The sequence below is a fragment of the Palaemon carinicauda genome, chromosome 7 (genome assembly GCF_036898095.1).
Source record: "Palaemon carinicauda isolate YSFRI2023 chromosome 7, ASM3689809v2, whole genome shotgun sequence".
Lineage (NCBI taxonomy): Eukaryota > Metazoa > Arthropoda > Malacostraca > Decapoda > Palaemonidae > Palaemon > Palaemon carinicauda.
This window is the reverse complement of record NC_090731.1, coordinates 136468035-136483034: the sequence shown is the minus strand read 5'-3', so window position 1 is coordinate 136483034 and position 15000 is coordinate 136468035. Positions and strand designations below refer to the sequence as shown.

Sequence of the window (15000 nt, the reverse complement as noted above, 5' to 3'; positions counted from 1 at the left end):
TAGTGCAGGACTTTGTCCAATGACCATAATATGGACTTTGGAGGGGTTGCTGGTTTGAGTCTAGCACATGCTTTTGGTATCTTATTGAAGATTTCACTTGAAAGGTCCACCTGAAAGGCGTAAAGAAAAAGTCTAGTCAAAGCTGACTTACACACAGTTGTGGTGGTGGAAGCCAGGCCTCGTTCATGTAGGTGGATGAAGGAGGAGACAAATCTATTGATATTTCTGTCGGTTTCTTTGTTTTCATGAAGGAAACCCACTTCTTCCAAGACTATTCATATTGCCTCCTAGTTGAACTTGACTTGTATTCTTCTATTAAGTTGATTTTGTCTTTTGAGATCCCAAACCTTTTCTTGGCTGCTAAGGGGAGAAAATCACGAGATGTAGGTTGTTGGTTCTCGAGTATGAAGCGTAGACAGTCGACTTCTGAACCAATCTGTCGCTTCTGCTTGAGGGTCCTCGTAAGGGGCTACATATCTAAGTACTGTAGTTTATTGTTGTCGCTCGTTGCGAAGAGGTCTATCTGCAGTTCTGGGACTTTTTCCAAGATGAAGGAGAATGAGTCTGCGTCTAGGGACCATTCTGTCTCTATCAGCTTTAGCCTGGGTAGAGCATCTGCCATCACATTGCGGAACCCCTGCAGTTGAACTGCTGATAAGTGCCATCTTCTCCCTTGCCAGGTGAAAGATGGCTAGCATCACATGATTGATGCGAGGAGATTGAGCCTTGTCGGTTTAGACATTTTACTATCACCTCGTTGTCCAAGACCAGTCTGATGTGGACTGATCTACGAGGTGATAGTTTCTTCGTTAGGAAGACTGCCATAGCTTCCAAGATGTTGATGTGAAAGGTTTTGAACTGGTGCGACCAATTCCCTTGCACTTTCCTTTGTTGGAAATGGCTTCCCCATCCTTCCAGGGAGGCATCTGTGTGTATTACCACTGATGGTTGAGGTGGTTGTAAGGGAATTGTTCGTGTCAGGCTCTTGACTGTTGACCACCGCCTTAGAAGCGTGCGCAATAGGGTCTGTGTCAACCTTTGTTGAACTCTTCGAGCGTTTGATGCGTATCTTCCCCAGACTCCTGACGCATCCTTTAATTGTGCTTTTAGCACTGGGTCTGTCACTACTGTTAACTGGAGAGAACCCAGTACTCTTTCCTGTTGGTGTCTTGAAATCTTATTGAGTTTCAGTAGTCTCTTGACAGATCCTGCTATCTCTCTCCTCTTTTTAGGTGGAATGGAGAGACTGTGTGATTAAGTTCCAATGAATTGCTAACCATTGAAACTCTTGAGCTGGAGAAAGGAGAGACTTCTTGCGGTTGATCTTGAAGCCTAGGTGTTCCAGGAACTGGATCACCTTTGTGGCTGCTTCTAGACAGGCTGTCTTGGATGCTGCCCACACCCGCCAATTGTCCAGGTATGCCACTACCCGAATTCCTTCTAAGCGTAGTTGTTGGAAGATTGTATCCGTGAGTTTCGTGAATTTCCTTGGGGCTATGTTTAGCCCAAAGGGCATGGCTGTGAATGCATATTTCGTCTTCTGTAGCCTGAATCCTATGTAGGAGGAGAGGGGGCGGCTTACTGGTAGGTGCCAGTTAGCATCTGCCAGGTCTATTGAAACTGTAAGCTCCTTTTGGTATTAGGGTCCTTATGTGTTGTAAGGTAAGCATCCGGAACTTCTTGTTCTCGATGAACCTGTTGAGTGTTGACAAGTCTAGAATGACGAGTTTGTCCCAGTCCTTCTTGGGAACACAAAACAGCCTTCCCTGGAATTTGATAGACTTCATTTTCCTTATTACCTTTTTGTTCAAGAGTTCTGAGGTATATTCTAACAATAAAGGGGTGGAGTGTTGGAAGAATTGCAGAAAAGGGGGTGGAATTTTGTTCCATTTCAAACAGAGCCCATTCTAGATTAGGCTGTGCGTCCAGGGATCGAAGGTCCAACGATCCCGAAAGTGGAAGTCTCTCCCTCCTACCTGGAGCCTCTCATTGCAGAGATGTTCCCGAGGATCTATTTCCGTGACCGCATCCTCCTGTACCCCTTGAGGAGTTTCTTGAGGACCCACTTTTTGAGCCTCTACCTTTGGGGGGGCAAAAGGTAGTTGTAAGCCTCTCAAATACTGGATTAAATGCAGGTGATTGAACTACTACCTGTTGGGGTACCATCTGAAAGGTGGTTTGCGGCTGGGCTACCATTTGGGGCACTGTGGCCATGGTCACGCTTGGAAGTTGTACAGGTCTGCGTGGTTTCTTTGTCTTCCTGTTTTAAGGTTGGGGGACCAGCGTCTGAGGATTATTTCCTCTTGGAAGAAATGCCCCACTTCTGGAGAAGGTTCCTATTCTCCGTGGTGGCTTTGGCGATGACCTCCTGAACCACATCTTGTGGAAAGAGGTCCTTGTCCCAGATACATGAAGTGATCAGCTTCCTGGGTTTGTGTTTGACCGTTGCTACAGCAAACACATGCTCTCTACAGGCCCTCCTGGACCTAACGAAGGCATACAAGTCCTTCCCAAGGGTACCCATGTGAGACTTGGCTAAGACCATGTACATGTCTGAGACATTGGAAAGGCCTGCACACATTTCCATGCAGTTCTGAAGAGACAAAGCAGCAGCTAGTCTCTTTTGTCTCCTGTTCCCTTCTCAAAAGATGCTTCGGCAGTTTTGGAAGGTTCTCATTGAACTGCTGACCTGCTATCTCCGGAACCAGTTTAGAGATGGAGAAGGTTACATGAACCTCGTTCCACTTCTCCTCGCAGGTAGGCATGGCTAGAGATAATGGTCTGCATTCTTCTAACACTGGGCATGGTTTGCCCGCATCGACTGCTTTCATGACGCAGTCAAGAGCTTTCACCAAGAAGGGGAAGGCTCTGAAGGAAGGAGCAATGAAGGTAGGATGCCTCATAATGCTTAGACTTTGGAGGTAGCGTATCCGGCTCTCTTTAGGGTCCTGGACAGGAGAGCCTGTGCCTTGTCATGTTCGAAGACGATGAATTCCTTCGGTTCAGTCTCCTCACAGGATGCTGGTTCATCCCGCAGTAACAGTCTGGGTATGCCGAAAGGCTAGGCCAGAATTGAAGATCTTCAAGGAGTTTGGCTCCAAACTTCTTGGAGATATACAGCTTCCCATCCATCATGGGCATATGCTCCGTGTACCTCAAGGGGTTGGTTTCGGAGCATTGAGGTAAATCAGAAACCTTAAGAGGCTTAGGAAAGCCTCTTAAAATGCCAGGCCGTTTCACTTCTCTTGCCTCTTTCTTCGTTTCTTTGAGATCTTGTTTAATCTCCTGTTGTTCCTTGCGGAACAATGCCATCATCTGCTGAATCGACTCTAGGAGCGCTTCGCTCCTACCAATCAGCGGATTGGGATGGGGAGTTGGGGCTGAAGAGGTTGACGGCACAGGTTGATATGCCATCACGGAAAACCGAGGGTCCTCGGTTACCGTCGACACTGATCCTTCTTCCTCCGTAGGTGGTTGAACCACATCATCATCTGGGTCTTCTTGTAGGTGGTCCTTTTCGGTGTCAGTAGACACCTCCGACATTCGTTCCTGGTGGATGTCCATGCCTTCAAGTTCCTTATTAATATCTGCATCCACTGCCAGTTGGATGAAGGGAGGCTTGACCTATACCTGGGGCACAACCGCGTTGGATTGGGCCTAAGGGAACAGAAGGCACTCATAGCTTCATTTGGTAGGTAAGGTCCCCGAGAGTTCTTCTGGAACCCTCTTACCCACCTCCGAAGAGTTTCTCTTGCTGTATCCCTTGACTCTGTAGTGTCAGGGATATCTTCTCCAAATCCCTCGGTCATCAGAGCCGAGCAGATGACACAACCCTTCGGGTCCCAATACTTCAGGGATTCAGATACGATGGAGCAGGGGGCACGAGACCTGCACACTGTATGCCCACAAAAGTCCTTGCTCTTGTGGTTGCAGAACACGACTGCACACTTCACCATTGGCTCCTCCTGTAAGGAAAGAAAAGGTGAAATGAGTATAGGGTTTATATCATTGATTTAAATGCATATATTTAAAAATAGTATTGCTTAATATTATATTTATTAGCTTAGGATAGTAAGCTAGAAAGGAAATGGGAAAGAGAAATATCTGTGTTTCCTCTCCAGGCAATTGCTGTGACCTCCGTCAATATTAAAATTCTAATTTCCCTATGAGGGAATATACATATTGGAATAACTCCCTTACTTAGAGCTGGAGTCAGTGAATATTTACACTAACTCCTCCACTTGTAGAATATTAATACTGAATCGGTGAATTATAAAAGTCCTGATGATCCAAGGATTCATCAGGATGTTAAAGATACTTCACCTCAACATTTTATTCGTTCTCAACAATAGACTGTGAAAGGATACACAGTATGTTAGAATTACTTGTACTATGTATCATTGTATAGTGAAGTTTTCTAACTGCTGTATCATTATACTGCAGAAGTACTGGCTACTGTATTGTCATATACTGTAGTTTTACCGGTATACTACCGGGGTTAGGCTAAGTGATAGGGAGAGAGAAAGAATGCAAAGGAGGATTCCGTATTATAGTTTAGTACAATAATTGGAAGTGTAGGGAGGCTACTGCCTTCTACAGCCTCCTTCCCAAATTGAGAGTTCTAATAGAAAGGGAGGAATGCATCTGATTCTAGCTTCCATCCAGCAACAAATTCTGCTGCCGGCTGTGCTGACAGTTGCAACCAAGGTTTGTGGATGGCAGTCCAAGAGAGGACTGAAGAATTCTCAACAGTATAATGGGTTTCCCACCGCCAGCTGTCTGGGCCAGCTCAGCCTTTCCCCCGGAGCCTTCGCTTACGTTAGGGAAGGACATAAGGGGGAGCTGGTCGAGGCAGTAACCTAACCGCCGCTTGTAGGAACGCAGCTGGTAATTCAGTCAGCCCGGCAAGCAGGGATGATTGTAGAATACCGGCCAAAGGAAAATTGTGACAGCAAGGCCGACACTGAAGGACAGATGGGGGAGGGAGAAGGGTCTTATAGTTTACAAAGGAGAAAGGGGACGGCAAGTATGCCGTCCGCTTTCAGCTGTAAATCAAGGAAGCATGGCTTCCTGTGTCGACGCCGTCGTATGCAGCAGGTGAATAAGAATTTCCCTGTCAGCGACATTGTCGGTTACAAGACAGGTCTTATAGTCTACAATGGAGGCAATTATGCCACCTACTTTTGGTTGTAAACTAGGGAAGCATAGCTTCCTTTGCCGACAATGTCATGGCCGGCAGAGGACTCACGTTTCCCGTCGATGACATTGTCGACTGCAAGACACTACACCCTGAGTTACTGTCATATTTCAAAGCCGGGATACTCGGCGGCAAAGAAGATAGACGGTAAAACACTATCCAAGTCAAGCCGGAGTTAACTACTCGTTGGCGATGACGGAAGATAGGGTTGCCGCTTAGGATGGCGGCGCTCAGGGGGGAAGAAGGGTTTATCCTCTTTTCTCTAAAAGAGAAGTGTATCGAATTATACTAATAATTCTAAGGGATATGTATATCCCCGAACGAATTAATAAATAGGATACTAGAGGTTAAACAATGGGATTCACATTACTAACGTATACCAAGCCTTGTCGGTTTAGACATATTACTATCACCTCGTTGTCCAGGACCAGTCTGATGTGGACTGCTCTGAGAGGGGATAGTTTCTTCAACGTTAGGAAAACTGCCATAGCCTCCAAGATGTTGATGTGAAAAGTTTTGAACTGGTGCGACCAATTCCTTTGCACTTTCCTTTCTTGCGAATGGCCTCCCCATCCTTCCAGAGAGGCGTCCGTGTGTATCACCACTGATGGTTGTGGTGGTTGCAAGAGAATTGTCCGTGCTAGGCTCTTGGCTGTTGACCACGGCTTTAATAGCTTGAGCATTCGTGTCGTGGTCAACCTTCGTTAATCTCTTAGAGCGTTTGATGCGTATCTTCTCTAGACTCCTGACGCATCCTTTAACTGTGCTTTTAGCACTGGGTCTGTCACTGCTGCAAACTAGAGAGAGCCCAACACTCTTTCCTGTTAGCATCTTTGAATCCTCTTGTGCTGGATTAGTCTCTTGACAGATCCCGCTATCTCTCTCCTCTTCTTTAATGGAATGGAGAGGTGGTGTGACTAAGTTCCAATGGATTTCTAACCACTGGAACTTCTGAGCTGGAGAAAGGCGAGACTTCTTGCGATTGATCTTGAAGCCCAGGTGCTCCAGGAACTGGATCACCTTTCCGGTCGCTTGCAGACAAGTAGTCTTGGATGCTGCCCACACCAGCCAATCGTCCAGGTATGCTACTACCTGAACTCCTTCGGAACATAGTTGCTGGACAATTGTATCCGCTAGCTTTGGGAATATCCTTGGGGTTATGTTTAGCCCATAGGGCATAGCTGTGAAGACTTATTTTGTCTTCTGTAGCCTGAATCCTAGGTAGGAGGAGAGGGGGGGGGGGCTGACTGGTAGGTGCCACATCTTAAGGGAAAAAGTCTTTTCCCCTGATGCATGATGAAATCAGCTTTCTGGGTTTGTGTTTTACCGTTGCTGCGGCAAACACATGCTCTCTACAGGTCCTCCTTGACCTGACAAAGGCATACAAGTTCTTCACAAGGGTACCCATGTGGGACTTGGCTAAGACCATGTACATGTCTGGGACATTAGTTAGGCCTGCACACATTTCCAGGCAGTTCTGATGAGACAAGGAAGCAGCAAGTCTTTCTTTAGTCTCCTGTTCCCTTCTCAAAAGATGGTCTGGCAACTTTGGAAGGTTCTCATTAAACTGCTGGCCTGCTATCTCCGGATCCAACTTCGAGACGGAAAAGGTTAGATGTACCTCTTTCCACTTCTCCTCACAGGTGGGGATGGCTAGAGATAATGCTTTGCGTTCCTCTAGAATTGGGCAGGGTTTGCCCTCTTCGACTGCAAACATGACACAGTCGAGGGCTTCCACTGAAAAGGGGAAAGGTCTGGAGGAAGGAGCAATGAAGGTTGAGTGCATCTTACTCAATACTGAGACTTTGGAGTTGGTATATCCAGCTCCTTTCAGGGTCTTGGTCAGGATGGCTTGTGCCTTGTCATGTTCGAAGACAATGACTTCCTTGCGTACCATCTCCTTGCGGGATGCAGGTTCCTCTTGCAATCTCACGTAGCAATCTGGGTACGCTGAAAAGCTGGGCCAGAATTGAAGATCTTCAAGGCTCCCAACATCCCAGAGATGTAAAGCTTCCCATTCATCATGGGCATGTGCTCCGTATACCTCCAGGGGTTGGTTTCAGAGCAGTGAGGGAGGTCAGATACTTTAAGGGGCTTAGCAGAGCCCCTGGAAGGGCCAGGGAGTTTCCCTTCTTGTACCTCTCTCTTTGTCTCTGAGATCTTGCTTTATCTCTTCTTGTTCCTTCCGGAACACTGCCAACATCTGCTGGATCGACTCTAGGAGCACCTCGCTCCTGTCGACCTGTATAGTCGGTTGGGGAGTTGGGCCTGAAGAGATTGAAGACATAGGTTGATATGGCATTACAGTGAACTGGGAGTCCTCAGTTACAGTCGAAACGGATCCTTCTTCCTACGTTGGTGGTTGAACCACTTCTTCTTCAGGGCCTTCTTGCAGTAGGTCCTGTTCGGTTTCGGTGGACACCTCCGACATCCGTTCTTGGTGGATGTCCATGCCTTCAAAAGCCTTATTGATGTCTGCGTCCATTTTAAGTTGAATGAAGGGAGGCTGGACCTGTTCCTGGGGCACTACCGCACAGGATTAAGCCTCGGGGAACAGAAGGCACCTAAGATTCGTTAGGTACGTAAGGTCCCGGAGAGTTCTTCTGGAACCCTCTTACCCACCTACGAAGGGTTTCCCTTGCTGTATCCCTTGCCTCCATGGTTGCAGGGATATCTTCTCCAAAGCCGTTGGTCAGCAAGGTCGAGCAGTTGGAGCAACCCTTCGGGTCCCAGAACCTCAGGGATCCAGATACGATGCAGCAGGGGGCACGAGACCTGCACATCGTATGCCCACAAAAGTCCTTACTCTTGTGGTTGCAGAACACAACTGCACACGTCACAATTAGCTCCTCTTGTAAAGGAAAAAGGGTGAAAGGAGTATACAGTTTTTTATTTTGTTGATATAAAAGCATACTTTTAATAGTAATGCTTACTATTATATCTAATAGCTTAGGAAAGTAAGTCAGAAAGGAAATAGGAAAGACACACATCTGTGTTTCCTCTCCCAGGCGATCGCCGAGACCTCCGTCAATATTAATATTTAAATTTCCTATAAGGGAGAATACAGGGTGGAACAACTCCCGTACGTAGAGCCGGAGTTAGTGAAAATTTATACTAACTTCTCCACCTGTAGAATTTTAATACTGAACGGTGTTTTATAAGTGTCCCGATGATCAAAAGATTCATCAGGGTGTTGAGGGATTACTTCAACCTCAACATGTTGTGCAGTCCCAACAAGAGACTGTGATAGGATACACAGAGTATGTTAGAAATACTTGTACAGTACTCTGTATTGTTGTATACTGTAGTTTTACCGGTATACTACCGGGGTAGGCTAGTGCCGCCAATGATAGAGAAAGAATGGAAAGGAGGTTTCCTATTATTACGGTTTAGCACAATAATTAGAAGTGAAGGAGGGCTACTGCCGCCTAGTCTCCTTGCCAGAATGAGAGTTCTAATAGAAGGGGAGGAATGCATCTGATTCTAGCTTCCATCCATCCACAACTTCTGCCGCCGGCTGTACTGCCGGTTGCAAGATTTGTGGATGGCCAGCCAAGAGAGGACTGAAGAATTCTCAACAGTATATTGGGTTTCCCACCGGCAGCCGTCAGGGCCGGCTCAGTCTTTCCCCCCCGGGGCCTAGGAAGGACATAAGGAGGAAGTGGCTGAGGCAGCAACTTAACCACTGCTGGTAGGGTCCCGGCCGGCAACGCAGTCAACCGGACAAGCCGGGATGACTGTCAGAATACCGTCGAAAAAATGTTGTGACGGCTAGGCCGACACTAAAGGACAGAGGGGGGAGGGGAAAGGGTCTTATAGTTCACAGGGGAGAAAGGGGGCGGCAGGTATGCCGCCTACTTTCGGCTGTAAACTAAGGAAGCATGGCTCCCTGTGCCGATGACGTTGTGGGCGGCAGAGGAACAAAGATTCCCCTGTCGGCGACATTGTCGGCTGCAAGACAGTACACCCTGAGCTACCATCTTACTTCAAAGCCGGGATACTCGGCGGCAAAGAAGACAGACTGTGTAAGACTAAGTCAAGCCGGAGTTTACTACTCGACGGCGATGACGAAAGATAAGGGTTGCCGCCTGTAATGGTGGCGGCTCAGGGAGGGAGAAGGATTTAGCCTCTTTTCTCTAAAAGAGAAAAATATCAAACCTTATCCATAAATTCTAAGAGAGATATGTCTCCATCCGAATTAAGGAACGATACGATGAGGTTAAACAGTGAGAATTACTTTACTAACGTATACATAAAGAGTTAGGCTAGCCTAACTCCAGTGGGGACCGCGGCCAAGGTTGGTACCACCGGGGTCCCCAGCGCATACGAAGAATAAAGTTACAAATCGGAAGAGGAATAAATAATTTGTATGCAATATCTTCTCACTAGTATAATTTGCCTAACTAGCTACAATTTTTATAGCTAAATACCGGGAGTGTCGCACTACTGACTAAAAAAAATGCATTTATGACTTGCGACAGCAGTCTCAAAATGGCCACCTCCGGTGTCTGCTACGCTCAAACACACACTTAAATTATACGAATTTAACTGTGAGAAGGGAGCCTTAAAATTAAACACAGGAAAGATTAGATACTCAACTTTCCAGAGGATGAAGATGCTGGAGATTGCACGATAATATTCCAAGAATCCGTAACAAACACCGGGAATAGCGTGGGAGCGCACTTAGCTTAAATGCTACAGACAAAGGAATGATGGCCCATAGTAGTACGGAGAGGAGGTCCACCGGATACCTTGATAAGGGCTCCCCTTTCGTTCGCCACTCTTCCCCCTCAAAGAGTTAAATCTATTCGGGGTGAAGATTGCTGTGTGTCGTATCTAAAAATACGTCCCGATATGCGATATCCTTAAAGCTATATTAAGGATATTCGTGCCAGGAGTTAGTATTCTGGAGACCAATGGTTAATTCTCTGGGAGTATTACTGTAGCAAATATCCCTTAGAAAGCAACCTAAAAGAACCATCCATCAGGACGACATGGCCAAGCCTAAAAATTCATTTTATACAAGAAAATAATTGTACTATTAGTGTACTATTTCAGATAGACTTGCAAGGTCATTACAGTGAAAACGTGGTCGTAAAGTTCAAGTCTTAAAATGCACAGGTTGCAAGTCGACGACTACCAGTATGTACATGTGCAATGCTGTAAGTGGTACGTGAGGTTAGGCTAGCCTAGGATAGCTCAAGGGTACGGGACTGTAGTCCCTTGTGCTATACATCTTCACTACCATATACATGCAGTACTACATATATTTCAAGGCTACAGAACATGGAGAATTTCTCCAAAACTTTACTGTTTAATTCTAACCAGTTCTGTATGCAGTACTCGCCTAAGATACGCACTCCAAAGAAACTTTAATAAGGACAAAAGAAGCTATGCAGTAGATGACAAAGATTATCTAGTATTTACTGCATAACCAATCTTTCGCACCATCATAGTTTGATTAAATGTAACCAGTAAAAACTTTGATGAAAGCATCACACAACACACAAGTACAAAGTAACACTTTTAGACATACAGCTCGCAAAAGCAAAGTGAAATGCAATAAGGGGAGATGTTTCTTGGACTATAATCACTCTTGGGTGATTGGCACTCATCAGTCAGCCAATATGGTGTAGTGTACAGTACAATCTTAAGTAAGCAACAGACTATGGTGTAGTGTACAATCTTAAGTAAGCAACAGACTATGGTGTAGTGTACAATCTTAAGTAAGCAACAGACTATACACCATACGTAGTCTCACTGCAACATCAGCAACATAGGCCAAATAATTTTTCATCATGCTCTTTCACCAACACTGTGATAGATAGGTTTTAGAATTTGTTTTAAACTAGTTTTTATCATATTTCTATTGTTTTTTAATGATAGAAAATTAGTTAATACTGAATTTTCAAAATATTTTTGGTGAAATTTGGCACATTGCAAGGATATCTGAAATTCAGGACCATAGCCTGCCAGAAAAGAATGCATAAAGTTAATTCGAAGAAATCAAATCTGTAAAAAGCAGAGGAAGACTAATTAAAAGCTTGTCCTAAAGATACTACACGGCAACAGAGGACTGCATTTTCTCTGTCAAACTACCATCTGGAAGCTTTAAGCCGACCTTAAAAAATATTAAGATCTTTATGATCTGCAAACTTAGTCAATGATTCTATATAACCACTACTATAGACTGCCAAAAGAAAACTTTATAACTATACAGTACTCCTTACTCTATTTCTATGAAAACAAATTTCTTTAATCAAACCTAAACAGTAACTTGCTTCGAAGCAACGACAAAGTTGGCCATTTTATCAGGTTTTTTTTTTCAAGATCAAAGAAAGATCTGTGGGAGCCAAGGTCTTGATAAAACACTGGAATATAACTATTAGGCTTATTTTCCTCTAGGGACATCAATTTATTCACTCAGTCCATGAAAATATTTGAAAACTTCAGATTATATGTCATTTCAGAAACTTCATCATTCAATGACAGAGGAATAAGAACTATCAGCACTTACAAGAGTTTTCTATTTGGGGACAAATTTGCAATGCTCTCAACTATTCATCCCCATCTTCTACATATTCCTCATCGTGCTTGTGTTCCGTAGAACTGCTGACTACATTTTGTACCTGTGCAAGGCTAGGGACTCATTTTAACATTTTATTTACAAGCATCTACAGTAACACCACTTTGGAAAATTAAAGAGGAGTTAGTGGCCAACCCTACACAAGGCTGATCCTTACTGCCACTTAAAACAAGATGCAACCACTTCTCCGCTTCAAATGCAAAGCACATCCTACATGAACTATCTGATATGAGATTTTAACAAAAAGGTACAGTAATTGAAACACTGAGTGGTGGTGAGGGATGAGACCGCTTTCCCCATAAGAAAATTAGGGAAGGATGAAACTGCATAATTTCCCCTACAAAGGGGAAAAGAGAGAGAGAGAGAGAGAGAGAGAGAGAGAGAGAGAGAGAGAGAGAGAGAGAGAGAGAGAGAGAGAGAGAGAGAGAGATGCGATTAACTTGAACCCTATTTACCAGGATAGAGATAAAGTGATGTGCAAGTGGCCTAACTGAAGAAATAATGACTAAGAACGTGTAATGATGGGAAGGTTCCGGCCTTCTCCATCATGGGGCTCAATACTACACTGCATTCTCGAAGTTTTATTTCAGCTGTAGCCAAGCTGTGGAATTGTCTTCTTCACCTAAGGCGTTAAATACAGCACTGTAATTACTCAGTGGCTACTTTCCTCTTGGTAAGGGTAGAAGAGACACACTAGCTATGGCAAGGTGCTCTTCTAGGAGAAGGACACTCAAAATCAAACCATTATTCTCTAGTCTTGGGTAGTGCCATAGGCTCTGTACCATGATCTTCAAGTGTCTTGGGTTAAGAGTTCTTTTGCTTGAGGGTACACTCGGGCACACTAATTCAATTTTCTTCATCTTGTTTTGTTAATATAGGAAATATTTGTTCTAATGTTACTGTTTTTAAATATCTAATTTTTCCTTGTTTCCTTTCCACACTGGGCTATTTTCCCTGTTGGGGCCCTTGGGATTATAGCATCCTGCTTATCCAATTAGGGTTGTAGCTTAGCAAGTAATAATAATATGGCACTACTGTCATTACCAACAGCAGATGAAGGTTGCTCATGAGCACTTCCTTCAGTGGGAAAAAGTATTATTTTGGATCTTGACTGGTTACCAGGTTTCTATCTTGGGATTCTGTGGTTGTACTGTATAGATGAGGACCAGATTATGGTATACCAACACTTTAGCAACAGAAGATCCTGAAGTAATTGAGAGCGAGGCCTGAGCAGGGCAATCAACTACAATGCAGTTTCCCAACAGAACCCTCTATGCACAGCTTCAGGAGTTAGCCTCCAATTCAAATTAAGGTAAGTGAGGCTAAGAGACCTCATACACATTGGTTCATGCTCTGAAGTTGCACAAACAAAGCAAAACTAACATTATGAAGCTCCTTAAAGTTGATTCCTTCAAGATTGGTAATAGCCAGATTGGCATCAGCTACCACACTTACAAAATCAAAGTATCTTCTAAACTAGCTATTCCCAGAATTAAAGAATTTCTTTCAAGACTTTAATCTTAAACATGAACATCTAACATTAGAAAATCTTTCATAAAGGAATTGAGAAACTCCTGACATGACAAAAAAAGTATTATTAACCAGCAATAAATGCCTTGAACAATCTTCACAAGAAGCAGCCATCTCCTTAAATTTAATTTTCCAATTTATCATTTCCAAAATAGCAAAACCACAACCTGGAGTTCAGGCAACATATGCTCAATACAAAGTGACCAGATAACCAAAAGATAGGGATATGATTTAACCATGCAATAGAGTTTCCATGGACTTATGTGATCCCAATACAACACTAAATGTACAGTACTGTAGGCCAATTACAAGGAAATGTGGTTAACTTTAGTTTTAAGTATATACTCTTATGTTGACACTTAACCACAGAGAAGCAATATGAATGACAAGGTAGGTTCATGATCCTAATGTGTTTGCATAGATTAAATATCAATAGTCCGGGGGTGGTAGGGTTAGCTAACTTTCCCTCCCATATCCTGACTGACCTTTTCTACACCCACATGGGCCTCCTAGTGCTTAGTGCAGACAGTAAGGATTACTTTAGTTCACTATGATAAAATAAATGTCAAGTTTTCCTGACTACAGTTAAAATAATTTTTTAATGTATATAATAAACACTTACCACACCACAAGTGCATAGATTTTTTTCATCTGTGCCATTTCGACAATGAGGTACTCCATCACACACCCTGTTCAAAGGAATGCAAGACCCATCACCACAATGAACCCAGTTCTTTGGACATGCTGGAAAGGTGAACAAACATTAGAATAAAGTAACATACATCCTTATTCATTAAGCAACACTAACAACTTGAAAGGTTTTGGTTGGCTCTCATTAAAATAGATATATCAGTTTAATACCAGTATACCTATAAAATTTGATACAATAATAGCATGAACATACGTTAAAATAGAAAATTATTTCATACTAGTGTACATGACCCACCTAAAATGGATGCTAAATATTTAGACATATGCACATGCACACACTCAAAAGATTAAACTCTTCCCAACCCACCCCACTAACTACAACATGGCGGTTTTAGAAAATTGTACAAGTTTGTGGTTTCCGGGTGTACCTTCCGGGGTACCCCATTCTCACCAGGTTATGACCTGTATTTCCCTTCCCCCTACCCAAGGGACAGCCGGCTGAGTCGTTACAAGTTTAGCAATGCCACTCAGCGAGCCAGGAAAGAAATATCTCTATATGTACATATTGTACTGTATATAGGCAAACTTGTTCTTTATCATATAAGGGAGATTTCTTTCTAGGTAAAATACTATAATTTCAGAAGTGTTAGCCTCATAGCCTCGATAAAAATTTAAATCTCTTTTGCAGCCCTATAACACCTCCATGGGAATACTAAACATACTGTAAGGACAACGTCCTACAACGCTTGCAGCTGTATAGTATCATCATCATCGTATATATTTTTCTGTAAATATTATTTATTCAGTCTGGGACAGAATCATCTGCCCTTCATTTCTATATACATTTCATTATTATATGTCAAGCGTGGGCTTTCATACTTATTGTAATGTTAGCTGTAGAAAACACAAATGCCCCACATTTTTCACCTATTCGCGGTCGGTCAGTCACCTTGCTACACTGCCGTCCGCACGAGTTAATGTACTGTGCCCTTGTCGGAAATAAAGCATTATTCGTCTATGGTCTGTCATTTCGAAC

General features: G+C 43.7%; 1 protein-coding gene across 1 annotated transcript in view; it reads right to left on the bottom strand.

Annotated features, from left to right (window-relative positions):
- The window catches only part of ndl (serine protease nudel), a 277009-nt gene that overhangs the window by 60752 nt on the left and 201257 nt on the right, over positions 1-15000 (bottom strand). Inside the window, exon 23 of the mRNA XM_068376910.1 lies at positions 13936-14057. Coding sequence (XP_068233011.1) covers positions 13936-14057 — 122 coding nt within the window. The remainder of the gene's footprint in view (positions 1-13935; positions 14058-15000) is intronic.